Raw genomic sequence first — 16,765 nt, forward strand, 5'->3', positions numbered from 1 at the left:
CACACACACACCAGGCACATGTGGACATTTACACTCCCTTTCTTTCTAGTTTTATCTACAGTGGACAAATTAGTTATCCACTTGGTTTTTATTGTTTGAGTGGTTAAGCCAAATTCTTTGGAATAGATCTTGCCAGTAGACTCTGACACACAAGAACAATCTCCATTGTAAATATTCTATATTTATTTAATTTTGCATATACTTTCTTCCAAAAGAAGGTAACCTCCTTGAAAGGGAATGACTTTTTCATTTTTGACTTTGTACCCGAGGTTAAAAAGCAGTCAGTAAATTGCTAGAGCTAGAAATAAGAAGACCTGGGTTCAAGTCAATCTTCTGATATACACTTTGGCTATTTGATCCTCTGAAACTCTCTTAAGACTTTAAATTTTAGAGCAGATGCCACTCTGCATTAGTAGAATGAATTTCAACTTTAGGAATTCTTTACACCAATGAAATTACAGATCCAACCTAAAAATTGTTTCTGAAGCCTCTCAAATGCTTAGCATCTGTGTTAGCTAATAAGTATGTTATAAATGCTTATTGAATGACAGATGATGATAATGATGATGATGATTCTTCTCCCTGTTGGATAAACTGAAAATAACTGCCATGCTTTTTGCTGTGTTCACATTGCTTATCTTAGTTTTAAGTTGTTGCCTCTTCTAATCTTGAACATATTGTATTTATTGGGACCTTTGTGGGTTTAGGGACTCCCTAGGAATAGCGTGTTGATTACACTCTGGAAGAATGGAATTTATTTGATAGTGTCCTCATACCTACTAAGAATCTTAACTAACCATTGTTCTGGCTGTTATTTCTTACCCAGTCTGAAGACCTTGGCGCCTGTGCCCAGTTTGAGAATAGCAGACAGAACCGGAACATGATGCCCAGTGCAAGCTGTGTCTTTCCCACTTTCACATTACGCAAGCCATCTTCTGAGACAGACATTGAAAATTGGGCCTCAAAGCACTTCAATAAGCACACTCAAGGCCTATTCAGACGGAAGGTATCTATTGCCAACATGCTGGCTTGGAGCAGTGAGTCTATCAAGAAGCCTATGATTATGACCAGCGATCGCAATGTGAAGAAGGAAGCCTGTGAGATCTTCAAGTTGATCCAGATGTACATGGGTGATCGTCGGGCCAAGGGAGATCAGCTCAGTGTGGCCCTGGAGGTGGCCACCAAAGGCTGGAGTATGCAGGGTCTCCGGGATGAGCTTTATATCCAACTCTGCCGACAGACTACAGAAAATTTCCGTTATGAGAGCCTGGCACGAGGCTGGGAGCTCATGGCTATCTGCTTGGCTTTCTTCCCACCTACCCCCAAGTTTCACTCTTATCTGGAAGGCTACATATATCGACACATGGATCCAGTTAATGACACCAAAGGTAAGGTGCTATCAGCGCTGACTGATTTTTGCTGGGGTTTTTCCTCTTCACAGTCATACCCATGCAGAAACTGGAGCTAACATTCTCATACTGCTTATAGTCCCTATATCCTCAGGATAAAACTCAGATCAAACCTCATATAGAGTAGCCCTGAATCCACAGGTATTCAGCACTGGCATTTCATTACTGATATCCTGTTTGGGTGCAAGAGCAAAGTTCCTGTATTAACTGAAACTCCAACTATACATAGGAGCATGGAGTCACTTCTGCTTACAACTCATATTTCTTTAACACATTAAGATTTTCTCACAGTGATGCTATTAAACAGGCAGTATAACTATTTTTAATCCCATTTTATAAATGAGGAAATAAACTTAAGGTGAAGTAACTCATCCATGGTCACAAAGCTAGTAGGTATCAGGACAAAAATTTATGCCCTTGCTGTGTTGGGTAGAAATGTTACAGTAATGTATCTGAGACCAGAACAGTCTGTGCACCATCCTGTTCTCAAGGTGCCCATAATGTGCTTGTTGATTCTTGTTTAAATTGTTTTTGAGGGAGTGCTCATCCATCAGAGTCTGAAAGGCAGATTTGGAGGGGGGAAATGTATCTTGGATCTTCTCTCTTGATTTCATCCACTAAGGAATCCTTGAGGTGACAAGTGTGCACTTGCCTCAGATAAGGTTTACTGTTGTCTTAATTAACTTTTTGCCAATTAATTGATGGCTGATGGATCCTGGGACCCAACTCCAGGTTTGTCCAAAGGCAGGACTTTGCCTTTAATCCCAATTTTTAAAAGGAACCAGAGACAATGATTTCAAAAAATAAAAGCATGAATAAAATATCCTAAAAGGAAAAGGGGGAGAGGAATTGGGGTCTATGTTTAGATGGGAGATTTTTGTGTTCCAGTAAATATAATTGTAATAATAACTCCCTTTCTAAAGTGCTTTTAAACTTACAAAGTACTTTCCTCACAAGAACCTGATGAAGTTGCTTATAATAAAGAAGGCATAACTTAGTTTTTAGTTAATCAATATGTCACCTCACTTTGGTAAAAGACGTTGGGATTTTTTTCTTAGTTTTAAATAGTGTCACAGAATATCAGAACTTGAAGGGATCTTCCAAGCATAGAATATAAATACAGAGCATAAAATGTCAGAACTAGAAGAGACCTTGGGACATTGAACATCTTCTATATTTCTAAATCTTCTAAACTTCCCTATTCCTGCTGTTGGCATCATCTTCATCATCCTTCCAGTCTTTCAGTTTCAGTTTCATTACCTCTACATTGTCCTGTATTCCTTACTCTCCTTCACCCCACACAACCAAACAATTGCCAGATCTTACCATTTCAGCCTTTTCTTTTCTTTTTTTTTTTAGGTTTTTGCAAGGCAAATGGGGTTAAGTGGCTTGCCCAATGCCACACAGCTAGGTAATTATTAAGTGTCTGAGACCGGATTTGAACCCAGGTACTCCTGACTCTAAGGCCGGTGCTTTATCCACTATGCCACCTAGCCACCCCATTTCAGCCTTTTCATCTTTCATATCTAGCACTTTCTCTTCAATCATATAACTACAACCTAAGTTCAGGACCTTATTGCCTCATGCCTCAATTATTGAAACAGGCTCTTTCTCATTTGTCATATCCATCCTCACACTGCTGCCAAAGTCATTTTCTTTAATCTCAGAAATGACCAAATTATTCTCCTACTCAACACCAGTGGCTTCCTACAGCTTCTGGGATAAAATAAAAAAAAAACCCTCTTTTCATTGTTAGAACCTTCCTTATACAGCATGACCCCAGCCTTTCTAGCCTCACTGAATATTATTCCTCCTCCCACACTCTACAGTCCAGCCAGACTGGGCCTCTTTCTGTTTCTCACATAGAATAGTCCACCTCCTATCTCCATGTCCTTGTACTTTGTCTTCACCATGCCACCTCTTAAAATTCCTGTCCTCTTTTAAGATGCAATTCCAAGCATCATCTTTCCCGTGAAGCTGTTTCCTCACTTGTTACTACTAGTGGCCTTCCTCCCAAATTACCTTGTACTTGACTACTTTGTAATACCTTTTATATGTACTTGTCTCCCTTATTAGAAAGTGAGCTCCTTGCATGTAGAGATTGCTTCTTTCTTTGTATTTATATTTCCATTACCTAGCATAGAGCTTGCTACAAAGTAGGCAAATATATAAATACAGATGACTGCTTGATTATCAGAATTGTAAACTATAAAACTCAAATAATAGGTTGTTATAATTAGAAGAGGTCATAAAATTATGTTAATCTGGAAGGGACCTAAGTATATAAAGCCAAAGTTAGACGAGGTCTTTGGACAGAAAACATATTCTGAGGTCTGGAATGGCAGCTTAGAGATTATCTAGGCCAGCCCTTTCTTTTTGTATATGAGTAAGCTAAATCATTTCATTTATCATTTTTGCCAATTTCCCTCTCCCACCCCCACCTCCCAGCATTTGCACCCTATCTTTCCCACAAGAATAGGCAATAGTGGTATCTGGAGCCTCTTCTCCCACAAGTTTATTGATGACTTCACTGGCATGTGCTGTCACCTTTTGTTTGTTCCTGTAATCAGACCAGTAATGCTTGAGACTTCTTGTATACATGGTTCCTGGGTGATTCTTCATAGTTCTTTAACTCTCAAACTTCTCTCTGAGACCAACTGTATCTCAGAAACAGTTGACCATTTCTTTCCCCTGACTATTCTTCTTCCTATAAGTATGATCTTTTCCTTTAACTGACTTCTTCCACTTTATTCTTCTGACACCCCCAGCCCACATTTGCCTTCTGGGTGAACTCTATGTCCAAGATGGGCTTCTTTTTCTGCCAGAAACAAAGCAACTATAATTAACATATATTTCATAGGATAGGGGAAGCAAAAGGGGAAATAAATGATAGGAACTTTCTGAGAAGATGACTACTCTATTTTGGACTTAATGACAGAGCAGAAAAAGAAATGTAGGTATAGTCAGAGATATAACCAAACTTTTGGGATAACAGGTGTCAAAGGGATTATATACTGAAAGAATAGGTAGGAACCCATGACTAAAATATGCAAAGAAATTACTAAGAAAAACAGTTTCCAATAAGAAAGTAAAAAAGGAAGAACTAACCAATATAGATGTCTAGGGAATTGTTGACTAACTTATATTTTTATTTTTTCAATTTTAATTACATTTTATTTTTGTACAAATGATGCTTTTTTATACATTACTAAAATATTCTTGTTTAAGAGTAAACATAATGCCCCTCCCCCAAAAAATATAGACCCTCATTATCAATAAAGAGAAAAAATTAAAATTAAAAAATGATAATAATAGGGGCAGCTAGGTGGCACAGTGGACGAAGCACCAGCCCCAGAGTCAGGAGCACCTGAGCCCAAATCCGGTCCCAGACACCTAAGAATCACCCAACTGTGCAACCCTGGGCAAGCCACCCCAACCCCATTGCCCTGCAAAAACAAAAAAAAAACTAAATAATAATAATAATAATAATAATAATAATAATAATAATAATAATAATAATAATGGTGGTGGCCAGGTAGCACAGTGAACAGAGCACGGGCCCCAGAGTCAGGAACACCCAAGCCCAAATTCAGCCCCAGACACCTAACAATCACCCAGCTGTGTGACCCTGGGCAAGCCACCCTAACCCCATTGCCCTGCAAAACAAACAAACAAACAAAATAAGATGATAATAGTAGTAGTAGTAGTAGTAGTAGTAGTAGTAGTAGTAGTAGTAGTAGTAGTAGTAGTAGACGACAGAGCATGGGCCCTGGAGTCAGGAGCACTCGGGTCCAAATCTGGCCTCAGACACCCAACAATCACCCAGCTGTATAGCCCTGGGCAAGCCACCCAACCCCATCTGCCCCACAACCCCCCCAAAAAAATAATAATAATAATGATAATGATAAATGTGCTTCAGTCTGTGTTCCAATACCACCGGCTCTATCATGGGTGGATCATATTCTTTAGGATAAGTCCATCACAAAAGCTGCTTCTATATTTTTCCACTGTTGCCATTGCTGATTGCAACTTCCTCCATTTGTACTTCCCCACTACCATACACTATTTTTGCTGTCTCCCTTCACTCTGTCCCTCTTCTTAAATGTGCTGTAGGGTAGATGAGTGACACAGCAGATTAATCACTGGCCCTGGGGCCAAGAGGTCCCGAGCCCACATACCACCCCTAAGGCCCAGCAATCACCCGGCCCTGTGGTCCCAGACAGGCCATCCAATCCCAGCCCCTTGAAAGAAATAAAAAAGAAAATGTGTTAAATCTGACCACTCTCCCCCACACTCCACCCTCTCCTCCATCACTCACTCCCCCTCTCCCCTTCTCTCCTTCCTACTCTAGATGTTTATACCCCATTGAGTATATATGCTGTTTCTGTTCCAAGCCACCTCTGATGAGAGTGAAGGTTCCCCATTCCCCCTCACCTTCCCCCTTTCCATTTCATTGCAATAGTTCATTATAATAAAAAAATCTTATATAAAATATCTTAGCCTATTCCACCTCTCCTTTCTCTTACTCCCATTACATTTCCCTTTTAGCCATTGACTCCATTTTTACAGTATATTATATCTTCAAATTCAACTCTCTCCTGTGCTTCATCTATAAAAGCTCCTTCTACCTGCTCTTTTAAATGAGAAGTTTCTTATGAGTATTATCAGTGTCATTTTTCTATTCAGGAATACATGCAGTTCATTATCATTAAGTCCCTCATATTTTACCCTTCTCCTCCACTCTCTATGCTTCACCTGAGTTTTGTATTTGAAGATCAAACTTTCTGTTCGGCTCTGGCCATTTTAATAGGAACATTTGAAATTCCCCCTGGTCAATTGAAAGCCCATCTTTTTCCTCTAGAAGAGGACTTCAGTTTTGCTGGGTAGTTGATTCTTGGTTGCATTCTGAGCTCTTTTATCTTCCAGAATATTATTTTCCAAGCCCTACGAGCCTTTAATGTAGTTGCTGCTAAGTCCTGTGAGATCCTGATTGCAGCTCCACAATATTTGAATTGTGTCCTTCTGGTTGCTTGTAATATTTTCTCTTTGACTTGGGAGTTCTGGAACTTGGCTATAATATTCCTGGGGGCTGGTTTTTTTGGGATCTCTTTCCGCAGGAGATCAGTGGATTCTCTCCATTTCTATTTTGCCCTCTGCTTCTATCTGGGCAATTTTCCTGTAGGAATTCTTTAAAAATGATGTCCAGGCTTCTTTTCCTGACCATGACTTTCAGACATCCCAATAATTTTTAAATTATCTTTCCTAAATCTGTTTTCCAGATCAGTTGTTTTTTTCAGTGAGATGTTTCACATTTTCTTCTAATTTTTCATTCTTTTGGTTTTGAAGTATTGTGTCCTGATTTCTTGTAAAGTCAGCAGCTTCCTTCAGCTCCATTCTAGATCTGAAGGATTTGTTCTCCTCAGAGAGTTTTCTTATCTCCTTTTCCATCTGGCCAATTCTGCTTTTTAAAGCATTCTTCTCCTCAATAACTTGTTGAACTGTTTTATCCATTGGACCTATGCTGGTTTTTAACATATTATTTTCTTCAGCATTCTTTTGGATCTCCTTAACTAAGCTGCTGACTTCTTTTTCATGGTTTTCCTGCATCTCTTTCATTTCTTTTCCCAATTTTTTTCTTTATCTCCCTCATTTGATTTTCAAAATCTTTTTTGAGCTCTGTCATAGCCTGAGCCCAATTTCTGTTTTTCTTGGAATCTTTAGATGCAGGCACTTGTACTTCCTCATCTTCAGACTGAGTATTTTGATCCTTCTTGGGATCATAGACAAAGTATTTCTCAGTGGTGTTCCTCATTTTTCTCTGTTTACTTATTTGCCCAGTCTGTGCCTGGTCTTGGGGTGCTTTTTGAGCTTTTGAGTATTATTGGGACACCCCCCCCACAAGGATCTCAGTGTGTGAAACTCTGCCTTCCCTCCTGGTCTGTGAATGACCACAAGTGCACCCCTCTGTCACAAGGCTGAGATTGGGGGGGTCCTGCTGTTTTATGGGGGGCCTGGACTGTGATCAGGATCTAAATATGGTCAGAGCCCCAGAGTCCTGTTCCAGGTACAGAGGACAAATCTCGGAAGTCTCCCTCCATTCCCCTACCTTAGGTGGGCTGAGCACTCAAGGCTCAGTTGCCTGGGGGCTCCTGCTTACCAGCTCTGCCTGCTTCCATTTCCTGGATCTGGGCTGCTGTGGCCACATTTGCTCTGGCAGATTCCCCCCCATCTTCCAAGTTGTGCCCGGTGCTCCCCGGGGTGTAGGTCAAGAAACTGCCCCCACTGCCATGAGCCATGGTTCCCAGACACCCTGGGGCAGCCTCCTTCACTCTGGCAGACTGCCCCTCTAACCCCATGGAGCTGAGCCTTTCTGCTATTTTCCAGGTTATCTTGGGCTGGAGAACTGCCTCACTGGATCCCTCTGTGGGTTCTGTCTCTCAAAAATTTAGTTAGAGTCCTTATTTTAAAAGATTTGAAGAGAGCACATAAGAGAGGCTCTTCTCCTGTTGCCATCTTGGCTCCGCCCCCTAATATATTTTTAAAAGATATATACAGATGATGAATGGGAAGCTAAGGTGGGGCATTGTATAGAATACCATGCCTAGAGGAAGACTCTTCTTCCTGAGTTCAACTCCAACCTCAGACACGTACTTTCTGACCTGCCAACCCTATTTGCTTCAGTTTCCTCATGTATTAAATGAGTTGGAGAAGGAAATGGAGAACCACTCCATTATTTTTGCCAAGGAAACCTCAAATCAGGTTAGGAAGAGTCAAACACTATGGAAAATGGCTAAATAACAACAGAAGATGACTTCAAGAGCAGGAAAATGATACACTTACTCTTGGAACCCAAAGGAAATAACAGGAATGGGATATTGATTCATATAGTGTAAGGAATACCAAAACACAGAATGAACTGAGGCATATAATTCTGGATACATATTTCTTTTAAATGCCACACACATTCATCAGTGTCTGTCTTCATGGCAAGGTTAAGTTAGAAGTCTTCTAAAGTAGAGGGGAAAGACCCATCTTAGCTTACAAATCTTTGGGGACTAAATACCTTTCAAATGAATGAGCTACTGAGTATCTAGGGGCTGCTGGTAAAATTTTCCTTCTACCCTCAAGAATTCAAGGAGGCTTTTTGTGATACAGTCAAAAGAATGTAGACAGACTCTTATTAAAATATGTATTGAGTTAGATCACCATTTGGGGGCCTTCCGGCTCAGAGATACTATGACTCTAAATTTCAGTGTTCTCACATGTAAAATGGGACCTGGAGGGTAGTGGCACAGGGAATAGTCATTATTATTATTATTTCTACTACTACATAATAGCTAAGAAGCCTAAGAGCTCTGCAGCTTTTTAGTTCTTCAAAAACTCTTTGGAATATTTCCCTCTCTCCTCCCCCTTCTAATGTCTCTAACATCCTAAGACCCAGACGGCCATTAAGGTCCAAATCTTTTCCTGCAGGGAGGAAATCTCAGGATACAGTCTAAACCTCTCATCCTAAGTAGGAATCTCTAAGACACATGCACAGTGAAGTGGATAGAACACTGGCCCTGGAGTCAGGAGGACCAACCTGAGTTGAAATCCAGCCTCAGACACTTAATACTTAGCTGTGTAACCTTGGGCAAATCATTTAACTCCAATGCCTTGCAAACCCCCCCCCCAAAAGTGACTTGATGAAGGCATAGATAGTATACTTATCAGAGTTAAATTGTTGACATTATGTTATGAAATTCTTCACCAAGTTAAATAACTTGGTTTCCAGCATTCTCAGAGCTTCAGCACCCTCTCATCCGTGTGCACTTCAATTTGTCATTGTCCTTCTTATAGCAACCACAACTGGACCCAGTATTCTAGATATGATCTGATTCAAAAGCTGAATATCAGAACTGCCACCTCTCTTATGGGGACCTGGTGGTAGGAGGGGAATGGGCATGACACTCTGTTAATGTCGCCTCAAATTGAATTAGCTTTTTTGGCTGCCCAAATAACGCTGCTGATGCCAAATGAGCTTGCAGGCTACTAAAACTCCTTTGTCTTTTTCACATGGACTGCTGTCTAGCCTTTTCTCTGTCACTTGCATTATAGCTCTCTCTTGTATTTGTATCCTCTCCAAATTTGATTTGTCATTTGTGCCTTTATCCAACTCATTGATAAAAATGTTGTACAGAAAAGAGCAGAGCCCTTTAAGGACAGAGTCTGTTGCTAGAGTCTTTCCTCTATTAATTCATTAATAACTATACTTTGGTTCACTGTTTCAACCAGCTTCAAATCTATAATAATTATAAAGATAGGATGGTTCCAGTGAAAACTCAGTTTGATTCTAACCAAACCAAATGGTGCTTCATAATTCAAGACTAGGACAGATATCAGGAAGCCAAAGGAAATAACTGGAAATACTCTGTTTCAGTTTAACAAATATTTATTAAGTGCCTACTATATGCATTTTGACCAAGTTTTTGTTTTGTTTTACCTACACCTGCTATTTCATTGTGAAGAGAATACCAAATGGTGAAATTTTCCCTACCAAGAACCTCAAACAGCAGCTGGTCCAGGTTGACTTAAAAAAAAAATCTTAGAAACAGCCTTGACCACTAAGAGGTTCTTTAACTTGGCCTGGGATCATGCAGTTTTTGTGGTTGTAACTAGGACTTGAACACTGAATCCTAGACATACTCTTTGGTCATATGAAATATAAAATCTCATGATTTTCCATTTGATTTAAGGATAAAATAAGAAAAGGAGAGCTCCAAATAAAGTGATTCAAGGAAAGAGAGAACACTTTCAACTAGAAAAAGGGGAGAAAAAGCTTCATAGAGAAAGTGACTCCTGAAGGCAGGTGGTTAGGGCATGGGAAACATACTGGACTAATATGAAAAAAAAGCCCGTTCCAGACATGAAAAATTAATAAGTATAAAATGAAACAGGAGCAGAGAGGCAGGCTGGTCCACTTTGACTGGTATGTTTGTTACAGCAATAAATAAATAAAAATAGCCTATGGAATGTTTTAGATTGTAGAGGCCCTCAAATGCCAGGATCAAAAATTTATAATGCAGTTAGTAAGCAGTGGGAAGCCAGTGACAGTTTTTAAGTGGAGGAGTATCATGATCAAGGATTTTATTAGAATTCCACAGTTTGGAAGATAAATTAAGGAATACAGATATCAAAAACAGGAAGAGTTGAAGAGTGCTCTACACTAATTACCCAACCTGTGTAACTAAAGTGATAGTGATACTATTGAAAGGAACATGATTGGAGGAAAGCTATTTTTTCTATCATATTAAATTAAATATAGCAAAACTAATTTTTAAAATAATAATAAAATAAATAATAATAAAACTATATATCATGCATCTAAGACTAGTTCAGCATCTGAAACACTGTTAATATAATAAACATATAAATACAGAAATTTAAAAATATAATTATCAAAAGAGACATATGCAGGAAAGTCTTGATCCAACATTCATTATTTTTCTAAAACAAAAAACAAAAAATTCAGATATAGGTGTTTTTTCTCAACACACTAAAAAGTACCTTAAGCAAACCAGACTAATACACAACATAAAAACAATAAAAGCATTCTCAATAAATGCTAGAAATGAAGAAGTAAAAATATAGTTGTCATAACTAAAAAATTAATAAAGACAAAATGAGTGCAACATGGTCAAAGTATACAACTATTAATCAAAAAAGTTATTTGTGTCCACTTGCAGTAAAAATATAGTAAATTTCATAAAAAGAAATTCTGTTAATAATACCTAAAACTATCAAATTTTTGAGAATTAACAAGCATTTAAATTCTTAAAGTTGTGAACATCTTAAATAAGGATAACTATTTTTTTTTTTGCAAGGCAATGGGGTTAAGTGACTTGCCTAAAACCACACAGCTAGGTAATTATTAAGTGTCTGAGGCTGGATTTGAACTCAGGTACTCCTGACTCCAGGGCCAGTGCTCTGTCCACTGTGCCATCTAGCCACCCCTAAGGATAACTATTTAAAAACTCTAATAACTGTTAAAGGAAGACTTAAATAATGAGACAATCAGCCTATGGGTAGATCAGATTATTATAGTAAATTAACTCCCCCAAATTAATTTCTATATGTATTAATACACCACCAACCAAAAGGACAAGTTTATAGAATAGAACAAAATCATAATGAGATTTACATAGAAAGACAAACATGAAAGAATGTCGAGAAGCATTCTGGAAAACAAAAATACTTACAAGTAGTCTTGTACTCTGATGTTTTAAAATATTAAAAAGTATTTAATTATACTGTTCAATATATCAAGGACCTGTAATTTTTTGTTATTTTTTGTTCCACAGGATAGATTGCTGTCCTATAATTTAGATTTATAGAGAATTAATTGAGGTTACATCACTTGATTACATAAGTGGTTAAATATCAGGAGCAGGACTTATCCATTATACTTCACTTTTTATTTGATACTGGGTAAAAGTGGGGCAGTAGATAGAATACTAGCCCTGGAGTTAAGGAGACCTGAGCTCAAATCTGGATTCAGACCCTTAATAATTACCTAGCTGTGTGTCCTTGGACAAGTCACTTAACCCCATTACCTTGTTAAAAAAAAGATACTGGGTAAAAAAATAGAGCAGTCAATATATAGACTAGAATGAGAAACTATAAACATCCAACCAAGTTGATAAATATTCAGCAAACTTCTATCACTTTTCTTTTACCCCAGCATCAAACATGAAGTCTTCTTGTTTGACATTTAAAGCTCTTTATAAACTGGTACTTTTCTGTTTTTTCCAGTCTCCTTGAACTGACTAAACCCTTTCACACACTCTGATCCAGTTATACTGACCACCTTATTGTTTCATGCACCCATTATTCCATCTTCTGTATCCCAGCCATTGTCTACCTGATGAGGAATACTCCCTACTTACTTCTGCCTCTTAGTTTCTCTACCTTCTCTCAAGATTAACCTCAAACCCCACTTTTTTATCTCTTTCCCCACTTTCTTCCAACCCCAAGGCCTTCCTCTCTGAAATTGTCTTCCTGTGTGTTGTGGGGGGGGGGGGGGTGTCATTTCATACCAATCCAGTTTATAGAAGTAATTAAAAACAATGAATACTGCTGTTGGTGAGATTTTGGAGAGACAGTTGAGCAAATTCATGAATGATAGAATTGCAAGCTTCTAGAATCTTTAGAGAGTAGTATAGCAATACTCAAAGTTAGAAAAATAATCATATTCTTTGACCCAGTAATTCCATTTCTAGAGTTATAAAAATTGTTATAAAAACAAATGCCTTTCAAAAAGTTTTCTTTTGGGGTAGCTAGGTGGCGTAGTGGATAAAGCACCAGCCTTGGAGTCACGAGTACCTGGGTTCAAATTCGGTCAGAAACTTAATAATTACCTAGCTGTGTGGCCTTGGGCAAGCCACTTAACCCCATTTGCCTTGCAAAAAAAAAAGTTTTATGGGGGGGGGGGGTGGCTTGGTGGTGTAGTGGATAAAGGACTGGCCCTGGAGTCAGCCTCAGACACTTAATAATTACCTATCTGTGTGGCCTTGGGCAAGCCACTTAACCCTATTTGCCTTGCAAAAACCTAAAAAAAAAAATTTTTTTTTGGTACAAAAACTAGGAAGGAAATTAAATGTCCAATAAAGAATAGTTCAGTCAATTGTAGTATTTTGATATAATGGAAAATATAATGCAGTCAAAAAATATTAAGAAAAGTCTTTATGAAACAATAAAATACTAAAAAGCAGAACTGTAACATATAACTACAATTACATAAAAAGTAAATGAGAATGAAGAATCCTTTAAATACTTAAAATATATTATATTAAATAAATTAAATATTTATTATTAAAATATATTATGTTGATATATTATTATAATATATTATTTATATTTTATGATTATTATATCTTATGTATACATCAAAATTAATTTAAATGCAATTCATTACTCTATTTTAATTACCCATAATACTGTTTAGACATACCTCAAGGGAAACAGGCTCAGTTCCAGACTGCTGCAATAAAGTAAATATCAAAGTAAAGCAAAAGTCACAACTTTTTTTGTTTTTCCAGTGCAAATAAAAATATGTTTATAATATACTGAAATCTATTGTGTTCAATAATATTATGTTTAAAATGTACATACCTCAATTTAAAAATACTTTATTGCTCAAATATTGCTAACCATCACCTGAGCCTTCAACAAAAAGTAACGTTTTTGCTGTTGGAGGATCTTACCTCAATTTTGATGATTGATCAGAGTGGTGATTGCTGTACATTGGAGTGGCTGTATCAACTTCTTAAAATAAAACAATAATGAAGATACAGAGATTGGCCATTCCTTTCACTGGAACACTTAGAGATCGTTGGCCTAATTTCAATATTGTTGTGTGTTAGAGAATAGGGAGGCCAGAGAAGAGGAAGAAAGATGGGAAAAGTCAGTTCATGAAACAGTCAGAACAGGCATTTTGTCAATTAGGTTTGTAGTCTTTATATGGGTGCAGTTTATAGGGACTCGAATCAGTGACAATAGTAACATATTAAAGATCTCTGATCACAAATCACCATAACAGATGTAATAATAATAATAATAATAATAATAATAATAATAATAATAATAAAAAGTTTGAAGTATTGTGAGAATTATCAAAATGTGATATAGAGATGTGATGTGAGTGAGCACTTGCTGTTGGAAAAATGATACTGTTAGTTCATGCAGGGTTGCCACAAATCTTCATTTTGGAAAAAACACAAAATCTGCAAAGCAGAATATAGCAAAGTACAATGAAATTACATATACTATATGATATTTTATAATAAATCATTTTTAAAAGAAATAAAGAAAGCAATGTCCCTAGTCTTTTCTCCATAACTCTCAGATAGGTACTCACTATCCATCATGCAGAGGCTATTTACAATAGCACTGTTGTCTGTGATTAACCAGAATCCTACTTCTTTACCTTTTTTGACAGTGGAAAAATATTAGTAATCTGTTTACTCTGACTTTTAATTCCTCCTATGCCTTTTCTGTAAAATGATTTAGGAAATGTTAACCATGTCTTTAATATTATAGAATTTATAATGTTTTCTTAAGAAGGCTCAAGCATAGCCCTTAGCTTGAATTGCTTATTCATTCTTCAGCAGGACACCCTTTAGAAGGATCCTTCAGTATGAAATCCTTTGTGACTCAAACCATTTTAGATATTGAACAATATGAACACTTCAGCCCTGGGTTATTTCCAAGCTAGTCAATGAAAGCTATCCAGGTAGAGCTGTTAGATTAGAATTTAATACATTTTATTTATGTGACCTCAAAGCAGAATGAGGAGGCTATGGGCAGCAGCAATATCATGCCAGGAGGCAGGATTTCATCATCATCTATAAAGAAAACCTTTCAAAAGCTGTCCAAAAGGCATCCATAGATCATAGACTTAGAATTAGAAGGGACCACTTAATCAAATAAGGAAATTGACTGACTTACTCAAGTTCATAAAAGTAGAAATCATAAAAGATAGAATTTGAATCCAAATTCTCTGATTCAGGAGCTATTCCATTGTACTATTTAAACTGCCCCAAAAGATAGACATATTTCCCCTCTTGTGGAAGGTCTTCAAAAAGGCTAATGACAACTTGTCAGGAATGTTCTGGGTACCATATTTTAGAAATCATATTGACAAATCGGAATATAGCCAGTCAAATTAGTTAGGGAATGGGAGTCCATTCCATTTGGAAATTTGCTAACAGTATATGTTAAGTCCAAAGTATTAAAAACTAAGGGAAGGGTCAGCTAGGTGGCGCAGTGGATAGAGCACTGGCCCTAGAGTCAGGAGTACCTGAGTTCAAATCTGGCCTCAGACACTTAATTACCTAGCTGTGTGGCCTTATGCAAGCCACTTAACCCCCATTGCCTAGCAAAAAAAAAAAAAAAAGGAAAAAAAACTAAGGGAACATATGATAGCCATTTTCAAGTATTTGAAGAAGTATTTAAAAAGAAAGATTAGGGGGCGGCTAGGTGGCGCAGTGGATAAAGCACCAGCCCTGGAGTCAGGAGTACCTGGGTTCAAATCTGATCTCAATAATGACCTAGCTGTGTGGCCTTGGGCAATCCACTTAACCCCATTTGCCTTGCAAAAAAAACTTAAAAAAAAAGATTAGAGTTGTTTCAGTTGAGTTCCAGAGTTGGATAAAACTAGAGGAAATGAGTAACTTCAGAGGAGATTTCTCAATATAAGAAAAATTTTACATATCAATTAGAATTATGTAGAAATGTAGTGAACTGCTTCGAGAAATAGTGGGTTCCTCATCACCAAAGGTCTTCAGAAGAAACTGATTGATCACTTGCCTGGGATGCTATAGAAAAGATTCCTGGTACATATTGGACTAAATATCATCCATCACTATTGTTCAAATTTATATAGCACTTTATGATTTGCAAAGTGCTTGCCATAAGTTATTTCATATGATCCTGACAGCAAACCTGCTAAAACTTTGTGCTATCTTGACCTTATTTTACAGATGAGGAAACTAAGACTAAAAAAAGGTCAAGTGACACAAGTCACCCAGCTAGTGTATGGAGACAGGATTCAAACCCAAGTTTTCAAATCTAACCCTCTTACCTACTGCTTCCTGACATAAGCATTTCCTGCCCACTCTGAGATTTTGGGAGGAAGTGATAGCATTCTAGTGTAAGCTTTCTTTGATTAGAGCAAAGTTCAGAGTCATTTTGTCTTAGCATAGCTAAAACTACAAAGGCATTTCGTATAATAGCTATGAGGTTTGGCAATCTGACAGTAGGTCAAAACAGCTTTCATGTTCCACCCTGCATAGAGAGAGGATTAGGCTGAAATCACAGCCTGTTGGTATCATTAGCACCTTCTATATCCTAGGAGATATGTGCTTTCTCCCAGCCTTTTAAGGAAAAGATGTGGCCTTAGTCTACATTAGAGCCATTCTGTGTGACAGCAATTTTGGGGAGCAACTCATCTGGAGTATTTGCCTTATGGGGGTAAAGCTTTCTTTCTGCAAAAACAAAGCTCTCCTTTTCTTCTTATGCCTAACTCTCAGCTTCAATGCAGACTCTGGGAGTTCATGTGTGAGGAGGCAATAGGGAAAAATCGGGTGCAACACAGAGCAAGGTCTGTTCTCTAGTTTCAGAGGCCCAGAAAGTTCATCTGCTTTACACTCCCTCCAGAGGCTGACGTCATGTTCTTTTAGCCTCCTCTCTATTCTTGTTGCTATTCTCCCTGCTGGGCATGGTTCCTGCCAGGGATTTGGGCAACAGTGCCTGTAATAGAACGCCTGTGTTCCTTTTCATCAGTCCCCTTGTATAGGCCACAAAAGGAGCAGAAGGAT

At 37.8% G+C, this 16,765-nt stretch overlaps 1 protein-coding gene across 6 annotated transcripts in view; it reads left to right on the forward strand.

Moving 5' to 3' along the window:
- Positions 1–16,765, forward strand: part of ARHGAP39 (Rho GTPase activating protein 39) — a 350,961-nt gene that overhangs the window by 298,518 nt on the left and 35,678 nt on the right. For all 6 annotated transcript variants that reach the window (XM_074202986.1, XM_074202985.1, XM_074202989.1 and 3 more), the window contains one exon: positions 827–1,388. In XM_074202986.1, coding sequence (XP_074059087.1) covers positions 827–1,388 — 562 coding nt within the window. The remainder of the gene's footprint in view (positions 1–826; positions 1,389–16,765) is intronic.

This window comes from Macrotis lagotis, chromosome X (genome assembly GCF_037893015.1).
Source record: "Macrotis lagotis isolate mMagLag1 chromosome X, bilby.v1.9.chrom.fasta, whole genome shotgun sequence".
Taxonomy (NCBI): domain Eukaryota; kingdom Metazoa; phylum Chordata; class Mammalia; order Peramelemorphia; family Peramelidae; genus Macrotis; species Macrotis lagotis.